We start from the raw sequence: 26,928 nt of genomic DNA, 5'->3' as shown, positions 1-26,928 counted from the left end.
GCCGCGTCGTCTGAGGAGGCGGCGGCGGCGGCGGCGGCAGCGGTAGGCGGAGCGGCCGGGCGGGGATGAGCCGCGGCACCCTCGCGCCCCACGCCGCCCTCGCGCGCCTCGCCATGGCCCGCCTCGCCGACTACTTCGTGGTGGTCTCCTTCGCGCACGGGAAGCGCGGTGAGTCCGGGGGGGGGCAGACGGAAGGAGGGAGGGAGCCGGGAGGCCCGCCAGGCCCCTCTCACGCTGCAGACCGGGCCCTGGGGCCGGCCCAGCGCCTCCGCCCTCGGTCAGAGCGGGCGCGCCCTCCGCCGGGCCGGGCTGGGGCGGAAGGGCCTGCGCGAGGTTGGGGTCCCGGCCGGGGCGGCTTGGCGCGCCAGGGGGACGGAAGCGGCAGGACTGGCCTGGTACCCATGAAAGCAAGCCAGCTGCCTGACGGGGCATCCCGGGGCGCCAGCTGCACGCAGGTGCACGTGAGGACCCCGAGTTGGCAGGTGCGTCGCCCACGTGGGAGCCTGCGCCGGGTGGTGCCAGTGACGTGACAAGTCCCCCTCAGCAGCTCCCGGGCAGGTTGGGGGCAGAGGGAGGAAGCCGCTCGGGGCAGGAGGGGGAAAGAAAGGAGAGCCCTTCTGGCTGGGCAAGAGGTCCTCGGCTTGCTCTGGGGGGCTTGGGGTCCTGACCAGGCGCTGCATCTCCTCACCTGCCAGACTCTCTTCTGCTTCCTGGTACCTGACTGACTCATCAGGTAGATCCTGGCCCGAGAAAGGCAGGTCTCTGCCTGTCCAGCAGGTGCACCTGCCGCTTCTCTGACTTGGGCTCCCCTCCTCTTGGTGGCCCTGTCTGTGCCTCTCGCTGTGTCTTTCAGGGTCTCTGGGCCTCTTTCCGCCTCTAGAATGTCTTGTCTGGCAGCTGCAAAGGAGGGCTTTTCACATTTAGGGTTGGTTCTGTTGCTGAAATGGCCTGGATAGTTAGACGGAGGGGTTTTTGGTTGGGTTATTTTAGGCAATAGTCTCCTCCCACATGCCGGTTTCATACTGAAGGAAACAGGTTTCTGTGTCCTTCGGTCTTTCTGTGACACAATGATGTTGGACAGAGCTCCTTTTTGGAGGTGTTCAAGGAAAGACTGAATCGACATCTTTCAGGGATGCTTCAGGTAAAGAGTCTAGAAGGGCCTTAGGGGGGCATGCATTGCAGCACATGTCCTTAGCAGGCTATCTTCTAGCTAAAACTGGATGTTTCAGTCTTCTCCCAGCTTCCTCTGGAAGCTTCCAAGGAAATATTGAAGTCAGCCATTTATATTGCAATTCATATGTTTCTTAAACAGTTGCTATGACAATTAAATAGTTACGAAGTACATTATTCAGCTGTGATTCCTGCATTGGAGGGGATCGTAGATGATCTTTGGGGGTTCCTTACAAGTCTATAATTCTGTGGAGCCTGCATAACATCTAGGAGTATTATCCAGAGTCTCTTGTATAAAGTTGGCTGTTTATTTTGAAATCAGTATTACCAAAAAAAAAAAAAAACCCCAAGTAGAATTCTCCAACCCATTCAAATTCTCCCTAACATAAGCCACTCCAGCCTCAATCCAGCAGATGGGACAAAAATTACTCATGCAGCCCACATGTGTTTTGCACTATGGATATGTGTTAAGAAAGGGGAGCAATTTTGAAACCAAGGATTTCTGTTTGTCTCTTGGTACCCACGCAAGGACTTGCTGCAAGATCCCTCACTGGAAGGCTGTCCAGAAATAAGAGCTGGTACTCACTGGCAGAAAAGAGAGAAACAAAATAAAAAAAATTCCTTCCAGCAGCACCTTAGAGACCAACTATGTTTGTCATTGGTATGAGCTTTCATGTGCACGCACACTTCTTCAGATACACTGAAACAGAAGCCACCAGACCCTTATATATAGTGAGAGGGTGGGGAAGGGTATTACTCAGAACGGTGGTGGGAATGGGTGATTGACTGATAGCTGTTGACTACTGTTAACAACTGCAATGGTCTTACAGGAAAAAGCAAGGGGTGAGATGGCTAAAGACAGCTTTATCATGTATAATGAGCTAAGAATCCAATGTCTTTATTCAGACCAGGTCTCTCCATTGTTTTAAGCTTGGTAATAAGTTGCAGTTCAGCAACTTCTCTTTCCAGTCTATTTCTGAAATTCTTTTGTAATAAGACAGCTACTTTTGAGAATGTCCTGGGAGACTGGGAGACTGAAGTGTTCTCCTACTGGTTTCTCTGTCTTGTGATTCCTGATGTCAGATTTATGTCCATTTATCCTTTGGCGTAGGGTTTGGCCTGTTTGTCCAATATAGAGAGCTGAAGGGCACTGTTGGCATTTGATGGCATACACAATGTTAGAAGATGAGCAATTAAATAGTCCTGTGATGGTATGTTGGATGTTGTTGGGGCCAGTAATGGTGTTGTCCGGGTGTATGTGGCAGCAAAGTTGGCATCTGGGTTTATTGCAGGCTCTGGTACCAGTGTCCATGTTAAGTTGTTTAAGATTGGGTGGCTGTCTGTAGGCAATGAAAGGTCTTCCTCCCAGAGCTTGAGAAAGAGAACTGTCATTGACTCTAGGAGAGGTTGTAGATCTCTGATGATGCGCTGTACTGTTTTAACTTGGGAGCTGTATGTGATGACTAGTGGTGTTCTGTTATTTTCTCTTTTTTTTGGTCTGTCTTGCAGCAAGTTCTCTCTGGGTATCAGTCTGGCTTTGTTGATCTGTTGTTTAACTTCATCGGGTGGATATTTTAGTTCTAAAAAGGTTTGCTGTAGATCTCTTAGGTGAGAGTCTCTGTCTGTAGAGTTGGAACAGATGATGTTGTAACGTAGGGCCTGGCTATATACAATGAATTGTTTGGTATGTTTTGAATGGTAGCTAGAAGCATGTAGATATGTTTGTCGGTCATTTGGTTTACGGCAGGGGTAGGCAACCGATGCGGCCCAATTGCTTTCTCAATCTGGCCCACAGATGGTCTGGGAATCAGCGTGTTTTTATATGAGTAGAATGTGTGCTTTTATTTAAAATGCATCTCTGGGTTATTTGTGGGGCATAGGAATTCGTTCATCCCCCCCCCCCAAAAAAATATAATCCGGCCCACCACATGGTCTGAGGGACGGTGGACCGGCCCATGGCTGAAAAAGCTTGCTGGTATAAGGTGGTGTCTATACGCCCATCTTGTCCAAAAAATGTATTTCTTGTATAGATTGGTTCATTGTTAGGTTGATGGTGGGGTGAAAGTCATTGAATGTCTGGTGGAAGGTTTCCAGGGTCGGTTGACCATGTGTCCAGGTAATAAAATATCGTCAATGTATCGCAGGTACAAGAGAGGTTTGAGTGGGTGGGAGTTTAGGAAACGTTGTTCTAAATCTGCCATGAAGACGTTGGCATACTGTGGGGCCATGCGGGTGCCCATTGCTGTGCTGCTGATCTGGAGGAACAGGTCATCACCTAATTTGAAGTGGCTGTGGGTAAGGACAAAATGGCAGAGTTTGGTAGCAAAGTCTGCTGTGATTTTTATCTGAAATGGTGTTCCTTATGGCTTGTAAGTAATTGAAACAAAATTAAAAAAAAATCCTTCCAGTAGCACCTTAGAGACCAGCTAAGTTTGTCATTGGTATGAGCTTTCGTGTGCATGGTATCTGAAGAAGTGTGCACTTTCTGACAGTAAGAGCTATTCAACAGTGGAAAGGATTCCTTAGGTAGGTGGTACACTCTCCTTGGAGGTTTTTAAGAAGAGGTTGGATGGCCACCAGTAACCCAGTTTTCAGGCACCGTGTGGCATCTAAATTGTCTACCTGACTGTCTAACACTGATCTACACCAGTTCCCAATTTGTTACGGGGCCAAGTTCAAGGTGTTACTATGGGTATATAAAGCCCTTAACAGAACAGCAATATATTCTCCAGAAATCTTTAATGGTTTAGTTAAGCATGCTATCACTGAGTAAATTTTCATTTAATTATACACATCAAATTTAGATTCCCCCCACAATATTTTCCCAGATTTTTATAAGCTGCAGCCTTATTTCAGACATCGTGATATATCGAGATATCACAATGTTTAGCTGGTGATATATCATGATATTGAAAACCAGATATCACCTAGCCCTAGAGTAGATGTGATCTTGTGTATGTAATCTTAGAGCCTCTGTCTATAATCTTTGAGAATTCTTGGAGAACAGGTGAGGTCCTGCAGACTGGAGGCAGGCAAAGCTCCTCATCTTCAAAAGGGGGGGGGAGAGAAGATCCAGGTAATTACTGACTGGTGAGCTTGACATTGATATTAGGAAAGTTTCTGGGACAGATGATTAAAAAGATGGTCTGTGAGCACTTAGAAAAGGATGCTGTGATTACTCAGCATGGGGTTCTCAAAAAAACAGTTATGCCAAACCAGTCTCATTATTTTTTGGTGGAGTTGCAAGCTTGGTGGATCAGGGTAATGCTGTGGATGTGGTGTATCTCAATTTGTAAGGCTTTTGACAAAGTCCCCCATGAGATCCTTGTGGCGAAGCTGGTAAAATCTGGGCTGGACGAAGTCACTGTTTGTATCTTCCTGGAAAAAGTGACAAGTTGGGTGCCAAAGGCTTCTTTCCTGGGCCTGTTGTTGTAAACAGGGTTCGAAATTACCGGGGCGCCAGGTGCATTTTGCATCTAAAGGTTTTCCATTTCCGAGCACCTCCCAAAGTCCGGGTGCCATTTTTTGGACGTGATTGACACTCAAAGATTACCGTACTGAAATGTATGTGCTTTGAAGACCCAAGTATATGTTAAGGAGTTTTAAAATAAAGAGTAGAGTGTTTTGAAAATGGGAAGTATGGTATCAATATTTTTCAACACCAAGTTAAGCATGTATTAACAATTTCTGCTAAAAATGTGATATTAACAATGTGTCACTTGTGTGAATTGCATATTAATTCATGCTTATCAAAACAACAACAACAACAACAACAACAACAACAACAACAACAACAAAACAACTTCTGGGCGGCTTCCAACAGAAGTATTAAAATACAATAATTTATTAAGCATTAAAAGCTTCCCTAAACAGGGCTGCCTTCAGATGTCCTCTAAAAGTGTGGTAGTTGTTTTTCTCTTTGACATCTGGTGGGAGGCCGTTCCACAGGGCGGGGGCCACTACTGAGAAGGCACAAAAAGTGTTGCTGACCTCCACAGTGGTGACTAGACATTCTGTTTTGGTGCCCACAAACCACGTTCAAGAAGCCATTTTCCTCCTAGCTTTTCTTTCCCAGTGATTGTAAAGGATTTGGATGAAGGAATTGAGGTGATGCTCATATTTGCAGATGACACCAAACTGGGAGGGACAGAAGACAGAATCAGAATTCACAATGACCTTAACAGATTGGAAAACTTGAATTTCAGTGGGCTGCTGTACTTAGACCGGAAGAACCAACTGCACAAATATAACACGGGGGACACGTGGCTTGCCAGTAGTACATGTGAAAAGGACCTAGGGATCTTAGTGGACCACCAGCTTAACATGAGTCAACAGTGTGATGCAGCAGCAAAAAAAGCTAATGCAATTCTAGGCTCTATCAACAGAAGTCTAGTGTCTAGATCAAGGGAAGTCATAATACCACTCTCTTCTGCCTTAGTCAGACCACACCTGGAGCACTACTGTGTCCAGTTCTGGGCACCACAATTTAAGAAGCATATTGACAATCTGGAATGTGTGCAATGGAGGGTCTGGAAGCCAAGCCTAAGGAGGAACAGTTGATGGAGTTGGGTATGTTTAGCCTGGAAAAGGGGAGATGGACGAGATATGATAGCCATTTTCAAACATCTAAAGGGCTGTCATATGGAAGGTGGAACAAGCTTGTTTTCTAATGCCCTGGAGGGTAGGACCCGAACTTAGCTGAGATCCTGCACAGCAAGGGTTTGGACTAGATGACGCTTGGGATCCCATCCAACTCTACAGTTTTGTGCTTGTAGACATTAACATGCTCGTGTTCAGATTTAATTTTAAAACTAGTTATTTTTAGAGACGCTTAATATCATTGGAAGTATATAATTTAAATAAAATTATTAGGCTTTTTTAAAAAACTAAAACTGTACTTGTTTATTCATAAGTGCCCTGATGCCACCCTTTTCAAATATGTGAATGACTCTTGTTGTTAGCATTTTATGAAGGTCTGACACCCGTGACCCTTTTGCTGTGGAGGCTCATGCCCTTTGCCTGTGTTTGGTGGTGTGATGCTCAAGGAACTACCGTAGCAGCCCTTTGGCTCATCGCCTGTGGAAGAATTCCTTCAGGAAAGGCTGCCTTAGCCAGAGGCTTTGGTGAAACCAGCCTATGGAGCCCCAGGCCAAGTCTTCCGCAGGCTCTCTCTCCCTCATGGAGTGGGGGGCTTGCTGGCATTCTTCCTGCCCACAGCCACCCCTTCATTCCTGCCTTCTGAGCCCCTCTTCCACCACATTGCTTTCGGCAGCATGTTCTGTTCTCTGCCCATAATGTTCCTGCAGCATTTATTCAAACTCCCCCACTTTCCTGGTCTGAGGGAAAATAACAGAGTAGCTCCTGGAAGCCACCTGCCTCCTGTCCCTTTGGTTCTTCCTCCTTGGCCACCCTGCCCTTTACTGTAGCATTCATGAGCTTGCCAGCTCTGGCAATTTCGACTCCTGCAGCTTTTTCCAAGGCTTTTGTCCGATGCTTTTTCCAAGTACACTTTGCATCACATCACATTATGCTTGTGATCCACAGTCTGGTACGTAGGAGAGCTTTATTTCCTGAGGCAGGGCAGCCTTTGAGATGGCAACTGTTCTTTGGTATGTGTTTCTGATATTAACTAGATCAGGGGTCAGCAACCTACAGCCCATGGGCCGGAAGCGGCCCGTGGAGGTCGTTTGACTGGCCCCCGAGCTGCCCCCGAACCGAACTGCCTGCTCACGTGCTGCGCTAAACTGGCGCAGCGTGGCACGGGGACTCACTTCTGCAGTGCTGGAAGTCGCAGGCACACGCGCTCATGATCCGGCCCATGGAGGGATCTCCGTGGGACTGATCCTGCCCAGGCAAGATAAACCTTGCTGACCCCTGAACTAGATAGAGGCTGAAGGTGTTGATAGGGGATGCACACTTCAAGGTTTTCCCCCCTTGTTGGCTATTCAAGCTACTTCTTGATGGGGCTCTAGCAGACGGAGCTCCCCCCCCCGATGAATTGGCACCCCCCCCCCACTTGTCCCAGGGGCCGGAGCATTGGGCATCAGGCCCCCTTTTGTGCAGATGCTTGGGTGTGTGGGGCACAGTGAAGCTTCTCCTGGGGGCATCCGGGCAGTAGGCTTCCAAGGGGTGGGGGTGGGAGAGCTCAGTGTTGCTCTGACTCAGAACGGGCTTTTGTGCATTGAATGGAGCTGTGCCAAAGCAGCCACGTCTCTCTTTGGAAGAGCTGCCTTGTGGTTGAGGTTTGGACTGCACTGTGTGGGAGTTTCTCAGTCAAATGTGTTCAATATGAGCATTTGGAGGAAAAGATCCTGCCTGTGTGTTCCTTACAGGGCTAGAGGCCATGGTAGCCTGACTGCCTGGGAGCCTCAGCTTTCTGGAACCTGCTTGGTCGCCAGATGTGCAGCCAGTTGCCCCTTCTGCAGCAAGAGCTTGCTGGCGGTTCAGAGTGGAAGGACTGGCCATGGCACATGAACCCAGGGTGTGTCCATGGGGAAGGGCAGGGGAGTGGTCGCCTGGCCAGGTGCCTGGCCTGAGTGTTCTGGGGAAATGGAGCAGAAGGATTGGCTTGGAGCAGGCAGAGAAGGGTCTGGAGGGCTCAGCGGAGAGTTAGTCTGAGGTCTGGTGCTGATCAGTGGTTCCCATGAAGTGTGACATTGCCCAAGTTCTGGGATGATGTTGATCCAGTGGGGGGTTGCCAGCAGACCCTCTGGGGAAGCATTTAAACATTCCAAGTGGCCATAGGCCAGTGACGTATGATGGGCTGAGGCTGGTGCTCTCTCCCTGCTTGCTGCCTCAGAGCTTGCAGTTGCAGCCTCCATGGCCTGAATCACAAGCAGCCTTTAGGGGCAATTCTTCCTGCACCACACAGTCAGGAGATGGCCTGGACTTCCAGGCTCCTCCTAGCGTCTTGCTTTCTGCCAATTCTTGTGTGACCTGCTGACTCTACGATTCCATGGATGGCCTTCTGTCCTGGATGCTTTAGGTGAGATTCCTGGATTGCAGGGGGTTGGACTCGATGACCCTCAGGGTCCCTTCCAACTCCACTATTCTATGATTCTATAATACAAAAGTCCAATGTCATGTTGGGTTGTATTAGCAGGAATACGGTACTTTCCCTGTGGACAGTGCTGCTGCTCTGCTCAGCACTGGTGCAGTTGGCCCTTTGGTAAACAAAGGCCAGGTTAGCCTCGCTGACCCATCAAGAGTCCTCTGACTCCATCTCTTCTGAGGTGCATGTTAGCTCCTCTGATGCTCCTGCTAGTCTGACTTGTATATGGCCTTGCTGGGTGTCCTGGCGCTCTTAGCAGCCGCTGCCACCATAGATCTCTTGCTGGGATGCCTTGCAAGGATGGGTCCAGGAGGCGCTGTGTTGAGGTGGCTTCCAGCTGTTCTTGGAGGGTAAGGTCCCAGAAGGTGATGGTGGTCATTTGCTTATGGGATGCTGCACAATTCCATCTTGTTCTGCACTTGTTGATTGTATCTTCCTGAGGATGTAGTAGAAACCCTGAATGATCTGGGAGCCATGGGAGGCGGGGCCTGGGTGAGAAACAGGAATCCAATCCAGATTACAGTAGGTGGGAACGCTGTCAGCTGGGGATGGGGGTGGGGAGGTGGTCTTGGATTGGGAAAGTGGCCTGTCTCCCTCTGAGTCCTGAGCCTTACAGTTGGCAGAGCCTCTTCTTTGCAATACAGTACTGTCTGGGTTAAGGTTAGGGTTTCTTTTCTTCTTTTTAAATATAATTTTTATTCATTTTTCATTACATTACAATATCAAATCATGTCAAATCATAATACAATTTATAAAGCCAACTAGCTGGCCCTGCCACGCATTGCTGTGGGTTATTTGTGTGATTTCCCCTACCCTATGACGTATCCCTGTGATTCCCTCCACTCCTCCCCTTGGCCCCCACCCTTGGAGAAGGAACTGTCAGCTTCTGGGTTCTGTTTCCCAGCATGCCATTTTTGTCTGAGCTCTCTGTTGTCCCCGGGGAGTGTTGTCCCCTCCCCCCTGTATCTCTGTACATTGGCTACTGCGCACACATCGTGAACATTTATATATTTATTGATTATTATTATTTTTAAATAAAAACATCAGAAGCAGAAGTTACTATTGTTTAATTTTATTTTTGGGGTTGTCATTTATTTTGGTGGGTATTGTATGATTTGGGCGTTGTTGTGTGTTTTGTGGTTTGTTTGTTTTGGTTATTAGGATTTTCTAATTTTGGAGTAGGTGTTTTGAATGTAGGATCTGGTGTTGGTTTGAGGACTTAAACTGGGGAGAGAAAGTGCATGGTTGGTTGTTGTTTTTTTAAAGACGCAGAGGCTGGCAATCAGCCATAGTATAAAGCCTAAGTTAAAAGGGGCACGACTGCCCTTACTTAAAATGGCCACCGTAGCCTCGCATGTGACACAACGCCCACTAAATTAAAAAGCAAAAACCCCTCGCCATGCTCCCAAGTGCGTGTTAGGAGAAATGATGAACGACTGCCTAATGCTGCCAGGCATTTATTAATGCAGCCTTTGGGAGAGGCTTTGGGCTTGGGCTTTGGAGGTGGAATGGCCGTTTTGGCGGTCGGGCCTACTCAGATTTCCCTGTCCCAACCCACCCCCCACTGCTTTGGCTGACTCAGGGTCCTCCCCCCCCCCATGGCTATGTGTTTCCCCCTCCCTTTGTTGTGCCTCATCCCTGTGACACCCCCCCCCCCCCCGTTGTGAAAGGCCCTATTCTGTTTGTTTTTCCCTGCTTGGCAATGCTGCGGCCTATTGAAAAAGCTGGGCCTTGTTGCTGCAAAAGGACTGTTTTCAGTTGGTTGCTGTGGAATTTTGTGATGTCATCTGGCAGCGCAGCTGTTGGAGTCTTCAGAGCTTCTGGTGGTGACGTCTAATTTGGGCGCCACTTTTTTGTGTTTAATCATTATTTTAGGTGTGAAAGGTGTGGTTTTTTGATATTTTTTAAATGCCAGATCCCTCCCTGATGGGCAAGGTACGTTCTGCCCAAATTTGTTTCAATTCGGTTCAGCGGTTATGGAGAAAGGCTGTTTCATCCACGTGCGCAATGCCTACATTTTTATATATATAGAAGATTATACATTCCAAATTAAACAAATTGGGTGACTTCCTATGTTCTGATCGTTTGGGGATTGTTGTTGTTTAGTCGTTTAGTCGTGTCCGACTCTTTGTGACCCCATGGACCAGAGCACGCCAGGCACTCCTGTCTTCCACTGCCTCCCGCAGTTGGGTCAAAATCATGTTCGTAGCTTTGAGAACACTGTCCAACCATCTCCTCCTCTGTCGTCCGCTTCTCCTTGTGCCTTCAATCTTTCCTAACATCAGGGTTTTTTCCAGGGAGTCTTCTCTTCTCATGAGGCGGCCAAAGCATTGGAGCCTCAGCTTCAGGATTTGTCCTTCCAGTGAGCACTCAGGCCTGATTTCCTTAAGAATGGATAGATTTGATCTTCTTGCAGTCCATGGGACTCTCAAGAGTCTCCTCCAGCACCATAATTCAAAAGTGTTTGGAGATAATTATTCCTAAATCCTGCACATAATCTCATATATAATCCAAATACAGCCATTCTGCTCTTGATCCTTCTAATTTAGCAGTCGCTGGTGTAATGGTTGCTTTTCATGCTAGGTCCTCTGCTAGTGCAGAAAGAAGCAGCCGGTCACATTGCAGGCAGCCACTATGTGCAATGTTATTTTGTGATGGCTGTATTCTAGCTGTGACAGTAGCACAGACACAAAAAAGTGTAGACAGAACAGGATTGGATCATGAAGTAGATGACAACTCAGAAGTCCTGCCTGCCTCTGTCCCTGATCCTGGCTCTTCTGCATCAGCAACCTGGGAGCTGCTTGTGGTCTGGGTCACAACATAATTTCACAATTTTCTAGTAGCAGCCCCCACCCTAAGGGAGGTGTGGTGCGTCCAGCTGGATGGATGTTTGGCTTCCTTATGCCCTGTGTTAGAAACTCAGATATATCAGCTACTTGCCAAATGGCACCTTAAACCTAGGTTGGCGTCACCACAATAGAAGGTCTAGGCGCCATTCCCCACCCCACCCCAGTGGGATTTACTACCGGTAGTAGTAGTACCGGTAGTATTTTTCTTTTCATTTCTCAAAGCGGTTTACAACACGTTAAAACACCAAATAAAACAATCCAGAGTTAAACAAATTCAAGCTTCAAGGAAAATATTTCAGATCCTTCTCTGACACTTTGCTTGTATTTATTTACTTAATTTATATACAGTAGCTGCCCCATAGCAGAAGCAGTGTTTGAAATTAGCCAGGCTCCAGGCACATTTTGCACCTGGCTTTCAACCACTTGTGGTGCCGGACATCTCCACCATAGAGGTGCCTGCCTGGGGATCATTGGATTCTGTGCTGCTTTCATACATGAATCCCCTATCCTGTAGAATTCTATCAGTTATATTTTATCCACACCAGGCACCCCCAAACCTCGACCCTCCAGATGTTTTGGACTACAATTCCCATCTTGGTCCTGTTAGTAGGGATCATGGGAGTTGTAGGCCAAAACATCTGGAGGGCTGCAGTTTGGGGATGCCTGATTGAACCAAAATGCTTTTTCTGTGCAGCCTGAGCAGGAGCAGTCACCATTAAGAAAAAGAAGTTGGAATAGACCAATATATATGCAGACAGTCCCTGAATCATGTGACTTTTCCTCTTTCAGTTCTCAAAGCTAGCTCAGTATTTGCTACACTGACTGGCAGCATTGGCTCTCTAGGGTTTGAGGCACATGTTTTTCTTTCTGTCCCAGCCTGCCTGGAGCAGCTGTCAGGGATTGAACCCGGGACCTTCTGCTCTGCCACTGGGCTTAGGTTACTTATGGAGTCTCTCTGCATCCCCCTCCCCTCCGCCAAGCTGCTTTCAATCTGTGGAGGCTAAACTTGGTGAAGGGAGTTTCCTTTAGCGCCTTCTTTTCTCTTGTGCTTCCTGGTGCCATGTCAACCGGCACCCCAGGAGTGGTGCTGGTCTGGGCAGCCCCTCATTCCTTTGCTAGCGGTAGCAGACCTGCCTCAGGAGCAGCTGGGGGCTGAGCTGGTGTCAGTCTTGCTGTGCTGCTTGCCTGGTGCTGCGTTGCCGTCTTGTGGGGAGCAGGACGATCAGGAAGCTGAATGGTTTTTGAGGCAGGCTTGGCGCATCAGTTTCTTCCTTATATAGAAGCAACATTTCGTACCTTCCTGGGCTGCGGTAATTGTGACTCACTTGGGATCTCAAGTGCTGCATTTTGGAAGGTCTGGATGCAAGAAGGGGTTTGGTTGCAGGTTCAGGAATTAGTTGTCAACTTTTCCAGACTTGGCGCCTGCCTTTAACCTCAACCTGCAACACAGGACCCCCTCTTGAACTCAGGTGCCTGCTTTTATTCTTTCTCCCTCTGCCCGTGCATCTGCTCTTGGAAAAAATACTAGAAAATATCTGCACTACCCCAGTGAACGGAAGGATCTTAGTGGTGGAGCACTTAAGTTGCATGCAAAAGGCCCCGGGTTCAATCTCCGTCAACTCAGGCTGGGAAAGGCTTCCCTCCTGCCAGTCTCATTGGACCAGTAGCCTCACTTGGCATAAGGGAGGTTCCGATGTCACAGTAAGGGGGATCCATGAGGTGAAGGCCAGCGCTTTAGGAAGATGTTGTGGTGAGCTTCCTGTCAAACCTGTCTGCCAACAGAATACCCCTTCCCCATGTCTGCATTCAGGGAAGTTTGAAGAGGTGAAATGGTGGCCCACTTCCTCACTTGCACAGTGATTTTGACAAGGGTCTTCAGAGTAATGTGCACATGAGAGAAAGGGACTTGTCCATACTGGGATGGGGAGCCCTTTTTAGGTTCACAAAGTCCGCATGCCATTATGGGCCGTCTTCTGCAATGGGTGGGGCCAGAAGGGAGCAGAGCAGTGGATGTGAGGCCCTGACCTTGGAACAGGATGTTGCATTCTGGTCATGCAAAAGGTGGAGGTTTCCACACAGGCGAACACACCATATGTATCTCCAACCTCTTTCCAGGCAATGAGAGTTAGACCTATTCCCGCCAGGCAAATTCACTCCAGGAGGGTAGAGCTTGTGGGAGGGAGTATTTATTCAACATCTTTATCAATGACTTGGAGGATGGGCTTGAGGGCATCCTGAGCAAGTTTGCAGACGACACCAAATTGGGAGGGGTGACCAATACCCCAGAGGACAGGATCAGACTTCAAAATGACCTTAACAGATTAGACAACTGGGCCAAAGCAAACAAGATGAATTTTAACAAGGAGAAATGTAAAGTACTACACTTGGGCAAAAAAAATGAAAGGCATAAATACAGGATGGGAGACACCTGGCTTGAGAGCAGTACATGTGAAAAGGATCTAGGAGTCTTGGTAGACCACCAACTTGACATGAGACAACAGTGTGATGCAGCAGCTAAAAAAGCCAATGCAATTCTGGGCTGCATCAATAGGAGTATAGCATCTAGATCAAGGGAAGTAATAGTACCACTGTATTCTGCACTGGTCAGACCTCACCTGGAGTACTGTGTCCAGTTCTGGGCACAACAGTTCAAGAAGGATACTGACAAGCTGGAACGTGTCCAGAAGAGGGCAACCAAAATGGTCAAAGGGCTAGAAACGATGCCTTATGAGGAACGGCTTAGGGAGCTGGGTATGTTTAGCCTGGAGAAGTGAAGGTTAAGGGGTGATATGATAGCCATGTTCAAATATATGAAAGGATGTCATATAGAGGAGGGAGAAAGATTGTTTTCTGCTGCTCCAGAGAAGCGGACACGGAGCAATGGATTCGAACTACAAGAAAGAAGATTCCACCTAAACATTAGGAAGAACTTCCTGACAGTAAGAGCTGTTCAGCAGTGGAATTTGCTACCAAGGAGTGTGGTGGAGTCTCCTTCTTTGGAGGTCTTTAAGCAGAGGCTTGACAGGCATATGTCAGGAATGCTTTGATGGTGTTTCCTGCTTGGCAGGGGGTTGGACTGGATGGCCCTTGTGGTCTCTTCCAACTCTATGATTCTATGAGTATGACTTGTGGACAGCCCTGAGGGCCAGCTGGAGAGGCTTGGAGGGCCGTATATGGCCCCCCAAGCCTGAAGTCCCTCAGCCCTGCTCTATACTCTGCTTAGAAAACTGATCCTGCAGGCTCTGTGAGACCTGAATGGATGATGTGGGGTGGAAGAAAAGCAGTTAATGGTTCCCAGCTGCAGGGTTGTTCCATGTTTCTGTTGTGTTACTTGAGCTCCGGAGAGCCTGGAAGGCCTGAGTCTCCAGCGCTTTCTCTGGCAAGGGCTCCCCCTCTGATCTGTTTAGCATCTTGGAGAGTTGCAGCACGTTCAGCCCAGCTGCATCACTTGGGGGCCCTAAGATCACAGCTGGACAGGGCGGGTGCTGCTGGGATGGGAGGGGCTCCAGGGTCAGTTGCATTTGTGCTGGCAGAAGGACCAGTGGCAAAGTTTGTGTTTCTTTAAAAATTATTTTTCTTAAAGACTAGCTGGCCCTGCACGTGTTGCTGTGCGTTAGTCTGTGAAATGGAGGGTAATAGCCCCACTTCAGATCCCCCTGAGCCTCAGAGTCCCCCTGAGTCGAGGCGAGATACTGTCGAGAGGGCAGGTATCATCCCTGTGTCTCCCCCCACCCTGTTCTGACCCATTATGTATCCCTGCTCCCTATTCCCCCCCCCCCGCATCCCCTCCAGGCAGGCCCCTGCCTCCACTTGGCAATGTTGCTTATTTGGTGGGGGCCTAGTGGTCTGATAATGGCCACCTTGGTGGTTTCAGTTGCTTGGTTGATGATGTCATTTGGTTTGTGGGTATGGCTTAGATTTCACAGGAAGAGAGGGGGCGGAGGAGGGTATTACGCCACTTGAGGGCGCTGTTTGACTTGGTGGAAAACCAGGTCTATACCTGCCCAGGTGTGTTGTGTGATTTGAGGGATTTTTGTCCCCAGCAACGCTCGGGGAGTGGCCTGGATCATTGTGTCAAAATTTCAGGACGATCGGTCAAGCGGTTACGGAGAAAAGTGGAAAACGCAGTTTCACGATTTTTACATTTTTATATATACAGTATAGATTTTCTTGGTTTACAAAAGTACATGCCTTGTCTCTTTCTTCAGGTTGTAAAGTCTTTCTTACAAATCAGTTTCATTTGTTGTGAGACTTTATGTTGGGTACTGTGAGGGACAAGGGATACAGGGAAGTCCCTCCCATCTTAAGTTCCAGCCCATCACCAAGCGCTGGAGAGAGTAAGGAGAGCTCTGCCTCCAGCGGAGAGTCAGGAAGTGGTGTCCGAGGCTCAGGCAGGGTTGTGGAGCCCATGCCTCAGGTGGGACAGGAAGTTGGACGCACGGGGGGGGGGGAGGCCAATCCCCCCAACTCCCGAATTGCGACGCAAACGTAGGGGGAAGAGGTTGGGTCTGCCAAAGCTTTGGTGCTGGAAGAAAACGCGCCAATCGCCATTCGGGAGTTCTGACACCTCACCTTAAGGATGCATTTTCATTGCTCTGAACACTGTAAATAGTCAGCACTTAATAAAAGCCTTAAAAGACCATGCTGGAGTCGTTACTCTAGAGTAGCCATACCAGGCCCTCTGACAGGTACATACAAGCTTGGGGAAGAAGGGGGGAGAGGAGGGGGGAAGGGTGGCTTATATTCTTTTGCATAGTGTCTGTGTGGGGTTTTGTGTCAGCCTCAACTGGGTAGGTTCTCTTTTCGTTTATTACATTTCCTTGGTAGCGAGAGATATTGGGGGGCAGGGAGACGTTGGCTGTCTGTGGTTGCCTGCAATGGGGTTTGTTGCATTTGTGAAGGGTTGGGAGCACTTGTTGGGTCAGATAAGCCAGATTGATTCGTATGCTGCCAGTGGCAGAGTTGACTGCTAGTCCACGTGAGGGGTGTCTGCTATGTTGCTTGGTCCTTAAGTCACTTATTTAAAGATTGTGTGCGTGTTGTGTCTTACAAGAGAAGAGTAACTCAAAGGAGGGAGGTAACTGGGTTGCATAGTATACAGCAGGCACGTCCAACAGGTAGATCACTGGTAGATCACTGGCTCCCCCCAAAGAAGCTCAACAACTTTGGCTCCTCTAAAAGAAAGGTCAACGTTTTAGCCCTGCACCCCCCCCCCCAAAACAGGGCTTTCCTCCTCCCTGAAACTTTGACCCGAACCCCTCAGGACTCCTAGATCCTTTTCACATGTACTGCTCTCAAGCCAGGTGTCTCCCATCCTGTATTTGTGCCTTTCATTTTTTTTGCCCAAGTGTAGTACTTTACATTTCTCCTTGTTAAAATTCATCTTGTTTGCTTTGGCCCAGTTGTCTAATCTGTTAAGGTCATTTTGAAGTGTGATTCTGTCCTCTGGGGTATTAGCCACTCCTCTCAGATTATCACTTTGCCTTCTGCTCCTTCAGGCTGCTGCTCTGCAGGTGAAGCCGACTCCTGACCCATGACACTCAGGTGTGGCTGGGGGGGGGGGAGCCGTAAGCACACCTCACGGTGTCATCCAGATGGGAAATTGGTTCACCTTAACTATGGTTAGTTTAACAGCAATCACAGTTTGAAGTTAGCTTGGTTTAAACCAGGCATGGCCAAACTTGGCCCTCCAGCTGTTTTGGGACTACAACTCCCATCATCCCTAGCTAACAGGACCAGTGGTCAGGGATGATGGGAATTGTAGTCCCAAAACAGCTGGAAGGCCAAGTTTGGCCATGCCTGGTTAAACTAACCATAGTTAATGTTAACCACAGTTTATCAGGTTGGATGATACAAGAGACCATGGTTAGCAAGATGCAGGACTAGAGGCACATGAGGGAAGGAGGGGACCTGACACCCCGTGTGGCTCATTCACATAATGCTGTACGCCGGCTCCCTTGGCCAATAATGCGAGATGAGTGCCGCAACCCCAGAGTTGGTCATGACTGGACCTAATGGTCAGGGGTCCCTTTACCTTTACCTATCCCTGTAATATTGGGTTGGGGCTAAGGCTGTTGTTTTTCTTTTGATTCTATATCTTGTGGTTTTATATTTTGATTTTGTTCTGTGAAGAACCACTCTGAGACCTCTGGGTTTAGGGTGATATATAAATGATGATGAGGATGAGGAGGATGATAATTAATACAGTCAAACTTCGGTTTTTGAACATCTCGCCTGCCAAATGTTTCGGAAGCTGAATGCTGAAAACCTGGAAGTGAATGCTTCCGTTTTCGAACATGCCTCGGAAGTCGAATGGCTTCCAAGGTGCGCTTCTCAATTTTCCCCATTGAACTTGCTAACAGCCCTTTGATCCTCAGTTTTCGAATGTTTCTGAAGTCGAACGGACTTCCAGAATGGATTACATTTGAAAACTGAGGTTCCACTGTAATAATAATAATAATAATAATAATAATAATAATAATAATAATAATAATGTTATAATTGATTCTTAAGTGGAGAGTTAGAAGATGCTGCATATAGTATTGAGATGGATGACCTTTAATGCCAGTATGACTTGCAAATTTTAACTTCTCCCATGTGGGCACTCTCTGTGCAGCCAGCCCCCCCCCCCCACATCTGACTTACCATCTTCCCCTCTGCATCTGCCAAAATGGTGCAAGGCTTCCCCCAGAAGCCACACTCCATCGCAGGAACCACAGGGATGCATCACTGGGAGCGCAAGGAAACCCCGTTGTGCCCACAAATCGCCTGCGCTGCCTTCACAGCAGATCTGGCCAGTGGAATAAACGCTCCGCAGCCGTTTCAAGATGCCTGCGACCTGTATGTGTGGGCACAAGCATGGTCAAGCAGTACACATGTGGGGCTGCACCTTCATGCTCCTCATAGCACACGAGTTCCACATGTAGAAGGGTGTCATTAAGACTCTGGACTGTGAGAGTTGGTTATTAGGATAGTTTTTGTATTGGCATATGTATGTAGAATCACAGAATCGCAGAGCTGGAAGGGACCCTGAAGGTTATCTAGTCCAGCCCCCTGCAATGCAGGAATCTCAACTAAAGCACCCATCTGTAGATGTCTATTAAGCTTATAATGAGCTTGTCGTTTCATATGTCTTGTGTTTGTGTGTGAAAATGTTTATGGAAAATATTTGTTGTTGAGTTTTGCAATATTACCTTATTTTTATAAGTAAATACAAATTAATGCTGTAACATCAAATAATAGAAAGGTGTGATCCTTTGAAGGTGACTTGGTAACTGCAATTAATCCAGAATGCAGCTGCCAGGCTAGTGACTGGGAGTGGCTACCTGAACCATATAACACCGGCCCTAAAAGACCTGCATTGGCTCCCAGTACGTTTCCGAGCACAATTCAAAGTGCTGGTACTGACCTTTACCGGTAAATCTCTAAATGGCTTTGGCCCTGTATGTCTGAAGGAGCATCTCCACCCCCATTGTTCAGCCTGGACACTGAGGTCGAGCTCCGAGGGTCTTCTGGTGGATCCCTCATTGTGAGAAGTGAGGTTACAGGGAACTGGGCAAAGGGCTTTCTTGGTTGTTGCGCCCCCCCTGTGGAATGCCCTCCCATCAGATGTCAAAGAGATAACCAATTATACTACGTTCTGTAGACATCTGCATTGGCACTGTGATATATCTTTTTTTTAAATTTTTTTTATTGTTTTCTTAAGCACAAAATTGCAATATACAAACAAGAAAAATAATCCATAATAAAAAAACCAAGTCATCTTTTACATTTCTATTATTATTTACTGTATACATTCTATTGTTCTGCCGAACGTAACTTCCTCCTTTTTCGGTTTTCTAAGTCATCATCATACATATTGCGCTTTCTTCATTCATATCTCTATCATCTTCTTGATTACATTACCATATTTTAAATATATCTATATTGTATCTGTTGTATCTGTTGTAGGTTTTATGTCAATCCTGTGTCTTTATAGTCTTACAGTACTCCTTTAGGTATTCCACAAAATTCCTCCAATCTTTTTGGAACTTCTGGTCCTTTTGTTCCCTTATCCTTCCTGTCATTCTAGCTAACTCCGAATACTCCATCATTTTAACCCTCCAGTCCTCTATTGTTGGAATTTCGGTTGATTTCCATCTTTGAGCCAACACCATTCTGGCTGCTGTGGTGGCGTACATGAATAGTTTTTGGTCTTCCTTTTTAATTTCATTTCCCATCAATCCTAATAGAAAACTTTCTGGCTTTTTGGGAAGTGTATACAGTATTTTAACATCTTTTTTAACTAAATGTAAATTAATTCCCAAAATGTTTTTACTCTTTCACATTGCCACCACATATGATATATTTCTCCATCTTTTTGGTTACATTTCCATTTATTTTTCTTCTTATAAATCTTTGCCAACTTGACTGGTGTCAGGTACCAGCAGTACATCATTTTCATGATGTTTTCTTTTAAGATTATACATGCTGTAAATTTTATATGCTGGTTCCATAACTTAAGCCACAAATCATAATCGATGTTATAACCAAAGTCTGCTGCCCATTTGATCATCACCTCCTTCATCCACTCATCCTTGGTGTTCCACTCTAATATAAGATCATACATTTTTGACAACAGTTTATGTTTCCCCTCCACCAATTCTATTTGGAATTTAGATTTAATATATTCAAATCCATTAGTTCTTTTGTCCTCTTTAAACAAATCATTAATCTGGTGGTACTGTAACCATCCCGTTACTCTCCCTTGTAATTGCTCAAAGGACTTAATTTTCCAACCTTTATCTGTCTGTACTGTCATCTCCTCATATGTTAGCCAGTTGGTTTCCATATTCTTTTTCTTGACAGTCAGGGCTTCTGTGGGTGATAACCACCTAGGTGTTTTCCTTTCCAGCAAGTTTTTATATCTTTCCTGTACCTCAAATATCGGTTTTCTTAATCCATGAATTAGGAATCCCTTGTGGACTTTTACTTTGTTGTACCACAGCTACGAGTGCCACCCGTACCTGTTATTAAACCCCCTCCAAGTCCAACAAGTCTGTGTCTTTTAAAACCAGCCATCATGATTCTCTAATCCATACCAGACAGGACACCTCGTAATAGGTTTTTAAATCTGGCACTGTGATATATCTTGTTTTATATTCTGTTGGAAGTCACCCAGCGTTGCAGGGGCAATCCAGTCAGATGGGCGGGTACAGGTAATTAATAATAGTCATAGTGATAATAATATTTATTGTTATTATCCTTCCCAATAGATTTCTTTTAAACCTAGTAGACAGCTATGCAGTGTGTGGCTTCCTCTCTGCTGGGCTTCTGGAGGAGGTGCTTCTTTCACTGAACCTTCCTCCAGTGAAACCTCAGCCACAATTCCTCTCTTTCCCTGCCCAGCCCAACGTCCCAGTATGCAAATGCACATCTGAGGCCTCATGGCCTGGCAGTAAGAGCATTTCAGTGCCCCTCCTAAGCAGCGCAACCAGTGTCAGCAGCAGAGACAATGCGCAGCCTGTTCCCTCCTTGCTGAGTGATGGGACGGACCTTCAAAATAATAGCCTGCCTATGGGAGAAGAACCAACAACAACAACAACAACTGTGCTGTGTGCCAAGTGGCTAAGAACTGGATGTGGCCCACTCCTCCATGGGCCAGGTTGTGGTCGGCCAGGCCAGTTGCTACTGGCAGCACATCCATTGAGTCCCCCAAGGCACCCTTGGGGGGTGCCCAGGCCTTTCTGCTGCATGGGCCAAGCCTGGCTGGTGCCTCAAACCAAAGGCCCACCCAGCCCAGCATCCAGTTCTCGCAGTGGCCAAGACCCTGGAAGTCCACAAGCGGGACCTGAGTGTGAGCAGCGCGCTCCTCTGCTCACAACCCCCAGCAACTGTGTTCAGAGGCCTCCTTCTGCCTCTGGTGCTGGAAGAAATGCAGAGCCATCATGATTAGAAGCCTTTGATGGCCTGATCCAGACACATGAATTGATTCACCTCTTTGAAAGCCATCCAAGTTGGTGGTCATTGCTACATCTTGTGGTAACCAAGTCCATATTTTAGGTCTGTAGAGAAATCCTTCCTTTTTCCTTGCCCCGAATCTCACCATGTTCAGCTTCATTGGGTGGCCCTGCTGGGTTCTCATATGATGAGAGCTAGAAAAACACCTTCCTATCCCATTTCTCCCCACAGCACCTCTAACATTCCCACCTTTACTCATTGAGTTCTCCACCAAAACCCCCACTTTTTATTTTGTCAGCTCAGCCTCCATCAGAATATAGGTTGGCATTATTTTGCTCCAGTGTTCATCACTTTATACTTGCCTTAGCTGAGCCATATTTGACATTTTACTGCCTTGTCAGTCAGCTTGTTGTGACGACATTGTTCATGAAGAATGCCAGCTACCTAATGAAAGTCGGCTCTTTCCACACTAAGCTGGTCTTTAAGGCACTGTAGGATGTATTGCATGCTAGTTCTTTTTATAGTAAACCTATTGAAATTAGGTTTCTGTTATTAGCATCAATTTCCGTGGGTCTCCTTAGCGACCCCTTGCCCCTCTTGACCAATAAAAACTAGCAGGGAGGGGGCAGCTGGTTGGGCTGGGGAGGCCATTAATGCCTCCTTGTGAGAGGAGGGGGTGGTCCCTGCTTGCTTGAAGATGGCAGCGGTGAAACCACTTCTCAAGAATTCCCTCCCTGGATTTGGAAAATCAAAGTAATTTTACCTGCCAGTTGCTAATCTCCCTTCTTAGGCAAGTTATTGACCAGATCCTTTTCAGTTGGGGTTTTGGCACAGAAACTGCTACGCTCGAGACTTCCGGTCTACTGCCATTGCTGACCGGCAGGAGAATCTCGAGCTCCGAGATTCTCTAGCGCTGTGAGGGAGGGGGGAGCCGCGAGAGTGCCGCGGACCCCCAAAAGAGCTCCAGATTGAGCGTTCTGGAGACGTGGGGAATCAGCAGCACCTTTTTCTGTCTCCTCCACTCCCTGCTAAGCCCTATTACGGGAGCCGAGAGCGAGCGGAGTGGAGGCGTGGTGCCTTGAGTTAATCTGCTACCCTCGCAACGTGACGCTCCGAGCCGGCAGCCTGTGGAGTGGTGGATTTTTCCAGACTCAAAGGATTTGAAAACATTGGACACCGTGAGTAAAGGAAAAGGCTTTTAAAAATTTTAATTGAAAAGATTTGGACACAGGAGGAGATTAAAACAGGAAGTCTATTTCCCCCATTGAGCAAATTGAGACGCAGTTAACTTGCCCGAAGCCGGGAAACTGACAGGAAGTTTTTAATTACCAAAAATCAGACTTAAAACTTTCCCCCTAAGGCAGGAGAAAGGTTGAATTCTGCAAAATCCGTGTAAAGGTTCTTTAATTCGGTCTGGGGAAAGTCCCCCTGGAAACTGGAGTCGGGTCCCTGGAGGGATCAGCGAGCCGCCATTATGACTTCACAATAGGATGGAATTTGTTTATCTCTTTGAGGCTGAAAACTGTCAACATTGAAGAGAGCGTAAAATATAAGGTTGTTGTCACAGTGGCCGGAGTGGACTACTTCAGAGTAACGACGCTACGCAGCTCTGCATTTTATTCTTTTATTGGTGCTGCGTATTTACAGTGCTCAAGTCATTGCTATTTACACGGAGCGATGTTGTCAGTCGGTTTCAGAACCTCCTAATGGCTTTTGGCGCGTCTTTCTCCAACACAAAAGCTTTGGCAGACCCATCCTCTTGCCCCTCCTCTTCCTGCGTAATTCTGGAGTTGGGGGGATGGGTCTTCCCCCCTTACTTGCCCCTTCCTGTCCCACCTGGGACCCTGGCTCCTCTACCTTGCCTGAGCCTCGGACACGACTTCCTGCTTCCCCACTGGAATCGGAACTCTCCCTGCTTTCCCCTTTGCTCGGGGACGGGCTTGAACTCAGGAGGGGAGGGACTTCGCGATATCCCCTGTCCCTCACATCCACCCCCCTCCCAAGCTCTCCTTCACCCCTCCCCAGGCCCCCCCCATGTGTCGGTGACGACTGGAAGCCTAAAAACTCGGTGCTCTCCGAGCCCGTTGGTGTGAACACCTCCCCCCAGTCCTGCGAGCCCCCCCCTTCCGCCTGGGAGGACGGGAATCCCAAAAAGTCCGTGGCGTCAGAGCTGGTGGGGGTAAAAATGTTTTGCCAATCTGCTCCTTCCTCTGACTGGGTGGATCTTGGCGACACCCATACCTCATCCTCTGGTTCCTCAAACTCCGCTTCCCAGCGCCATGGTGAGCTGTTCTCCCGTGCCTCCTCCTCCTCCCCCTCCCTTTCCATGTGCCAGGGCTTGGGTCTGTGGGGAAAGAGGGCGTGAAATTCTTCCACCAAGAATTCCTCCTGTATCTGAGTGGCGGGAACCCATTCATTCTGGGACGGTGGAGCATCCTCCCATGCCATGAGGTACTCCAGGCCCCCCACCCCCCACCTTGAATCCAGGATGGCCGTGGCCTCATTGAGTTGCTCCCTGCTTTCCCTCTCCCCCCCTCCCTCGGGGGTTTGTTCGCTGTCTCTGAGCCTGCTGCTTTCCCTGTACGGCGACAGCAGCGATCTATGAAACACTGGATGCACCCTCATGTCCTCTGGCAGTGCCAGCCTGTATGCCACCGGGTTGACCTGTTGCGTGACCGTGAAGGGGCCCAGCCATTTGGGTGCCAGCTTTTTGCACCTCCCTCTGGTGGGAAGGCCCTCCGAGGACAACCACACCTTGTCCCCCACCCTGATGACCTCCCCTTGTCGCCTGTGGCGATCTGCCCCCTTTTTGTACGCTTCCTTGGCCCTCTCCAAGTGTTCTCTGAGCTGCTGGTGCACCGTCTCCAGTTCCTCTGCCCAATCCTCAGCCTGTGGGCCCTCCTCCTCCTCCTCCCTCTCCCTCTCTGGGAAAGATCTGAGGTCGCGCCCGTAATTGGCCTTAAAGGGCGACACCCCTGTGGAGACGTGCACTGCATTGTTGTAGGCAAATTCTGCTAGTGGCAAGCGATCCACCCAGTCCGTTTGCCGCTGGCTGACGTAGCATCTCAGGTACTGCTGCAGAATGGCGTTGACCCTCTCCGCTTGTCCGTTGGTCTGCGGGTGTCTAGCCGTCGACAAGCTGACCTCCACCTGCAGGAGGTTCATGAGCCGCCGCCAGAACCTGGAAACAAATTGGCGGCCACGATCCGAAATAACCCTTAAAGGTAATCCATGCAGTCTGAAAATGTGATCAACAAACAGTTTGGCTGTCTCTTCTGCCGAGACTGCCCTGGCACACGGTATAAAGTGACACATTTTGGACATGAGGTCCACCACCACCAACACTGCAGTCTTACCCCTGGACGAAGGCAGATCTGTGATGAAGTCCATGGACACCACTTCCCACGGCCTGTGTGGTGTGGCTAAGGGCTCCAGCAACCCTGGTGGCGCTGCTCTGACCACCTTCGCCCGCTGGCAGGTGGTACAGCCCCTTACATAGTCTCGAACATCTTCCCTCACCCCTGGCCACCAGAAGTGTCTCATGACTAGGTGAGTGGTCTTGTCCCTTCCAAAATGCCCCGCTGTAGGGTTGTCGTGCATCTGCTTGAGGACCGTACGTCGAAGCTGGGTGGTGGGTAGGTACAGCGCACCCTTGTAGAAAAGCAGCCCTCTGCGTTCTGCAAAGTCTTTTGCCTGCTCCCTCCCCCCTCTCAGTTCTCTGAAGATGCGGTTGGCAAATTCATCCGCTGCCGTCAGTGCTGTGAGTTCTGCCTCGCTCACCACTGCTGCTCCGCAGGACCATGCCGACGGGGGGAAAATGTGCCTTGGGGCTGGTGGCGCCTCCTCCTCCATGTACTCTGGCTTGCGGGAGAGGGCATCCGCCCTGACATTCTGCTCTCCTGGGATGTAGTGTATGGAGAAGTTGAAGTTCGAGAAGAACTCCGCCCACCGTATCTGCCGCTGGTTGAGCACCCTGGCAGTTCTCCAGAACTCCAGGTTCTTGTGGTCTGTGCACACCTGGATGGGGTGCTTGGCGCCCACCAGGAAGTGTCTCCAGTGCTGGAACGCCGCGTGGATCGCAAGAAGTTCCCGATCAAAAACTGTGTAGTTTCGCTCGGGCTGGGTCAACTTCCTGGAGAAGAAGGCACAGGGTCTCCACTCTCTGTTGGCGTCCAGTTGCAACAAAATGGCGCCCACAGCCTTATCAGAAGCATCTGTTTCAATGCGTAGGGGCGCGTCCTGAACCACGTGGAACAGGTTCTGGTCTGAGGCGAACACCCTCTTGAGGCTTTCGAACGCTGCTTGCGCCTCTGGTGTCCACCTGAACTTCTGCTTGCCTCTCAGGCAGTCAGTGATGGGAGCCGTAACTCGAGAGAAGTTCTTGATGAACTTCCTGTAGAAGTTGGCAAAGCCTAGTAGGCGTTGGGCATCTTTGCGCGTCCTGGGGCTGTGCCAGTCCAGGATGGTCTGCACCTTGTCCTTGTCCATTGCCAGCCCCTTGTCTGACAGCTTGTAGCCCAGGAAGTCCACCTCCTTGGTGTGAAACTTGCACTTCTCCAGCTTCACATACAGGTGGTTCTCCTTCAGGCGCTGTAACACCTCCCTGACGTCCTTCACGTGCTGCACTGGGTCGTTGGAGTAAATAAGGATGTCATCCAGAAAGACCAAGCATTTCCTGAAGAGTAGGGACCCCAGGACGTGGTGCATGAAGGCCTGGAAGCATGCTGAGCCCCCTTGCAACCCGAAGGGCATCACCAGATATTCAAAAGAGCCCAGAGGCGTGAACATCGTGGTTTTCCACTCATCGCCTTCCCGGATCCTGATCAAGTTGTACGCCCCCCTCAGGTCTAGCTTGGTGAAAATCTTGCCTCTGCGTGCCGCTGTCAGGAGATCATCCACTCTGGGCATGGGGAAAGCCACTGGCTCTGTCACCGAATTCAGCCGTCTAAAATCCACCACAAGACGGCGCTGTTGCGTGTCTTTCTTGTCCACCCAGAAGACCGGGCTGCCCCCTGCTGCCTTGCTTTCTCTGATGAACCCCCGCTTGAGGTTCTTGTCGATAAAAGCGCGCAGATCCTCCAGTTCCTGGTCTGACATGGCGTACAGCTTGGCTGGGGGTATAGTTGCCCCAGGCACCAGGTTGATCTGGCAGTCAAAAGGCCTGTGTGGGGGCAGGTGGTCGGACTCCGCTTCACTGAAGACCTCCTGCAGGTCCCAGTATGGTTTGGGTATCGCCTCACCCCCTTTGACGTGCATGGTGGCCACCGTGGCTATCGGAGGCCCCTCCCCTGGTTGGTGCTGCATGCAATGTTCCAGGCAAAAGTCCGATCCAAAAGTGATGCATCTCTGATGCCAACTTATGGAGGGGTCGTGGCGCGCCAGCCAGCTCATGCCCAAAACGATTGGGGGGTCTGAGATGGTGGTGACGTTGAATGCCAGTGTCTCTGAGTGCCTTCCAACCGTCATTCTCATGGGGGGGGTTTGATGAGTGATGGCCCCTCCCAGCAGCTCTCTGCCGTCAATGGTTGCCACGTGCAGAGGAAAATCCAGCTGCAGAAGCTGGATCTGGTGCTCTTCTGCAAAGTTTCTCGAGAAGAAGTTGGCTGAGGCACCACTGTCAATTAGGGCGAGGACCGTCAATGGATAGCCATTTGGGAGCGTGAGCGTCACTTCTAGAACCACTCCTGCTCTGGGAGGGGTGGGCTGGCTCTGCTCCTCTCTGTGCGGGTGGGTGGGCTGGGGCTGTTGTCTGCTGACTGTGCCTGGCTGCCGCCCCTTGTCTCCTGCAGCCAGGCTTTCCCGTTTCCCTGCTGTGGTGCTGCGTCAGTGGGGGAGGGCACAACCGTTCCCGCCTTTCCTTGCCACTCCCTGCGATGTGGGCAGTCTCTGACGAGATGCTGGGGGGAGTTGCAGAGAAAG

At 49.0% G+C, this 26,928-nt stretch overlaps 1 protein-coding gene across 4 annotated transcripts in view; it reads left to right on the top strand.

Annotated features, from left to right (window-relative positions):
- Positions 1-26,928, top strand: part of SBF1 (SET binding factor 1) — a 53,051-nt gene continuing 26,123 nt past the window's right edge. For 3 of the 4 annotated variants that reach the window (XM_035127183.2, XM_035127182.2, XM_035127181.2), the window contains exon 1: positions 2-168. In XM_035127183.2, the coding sequence (XP_034983074.2) occupies positions 66-168 (103 nt within the window). In that variant the 5' untranslated portion in view covers positions 2-65. Of the gene's footprint in view, positions 169-26,928 lie in introns of all 4 variants that reach the window. The other variant, XM_035127179.2, reaches the window with a different exon arrangement.

This window comes from Zootoca vivipara, chromosome 10 (genome assembly GCF_963506605.1).
Source record: "Zootoca vivipara chromosome 10, rZooViv1.1, whole genome shotgun sequence".
NCBI lineage: Eukaryota > Metazoa > Chordata > Lepidosauria > Squamata > Lacertidae > Zootoca > Zootoca vivipara.
The sequence above is the reverse complement of the archived record's forward strand: the minus strand, read 5'-3'. Positions and strand labels throughout refer to the sequence as shown.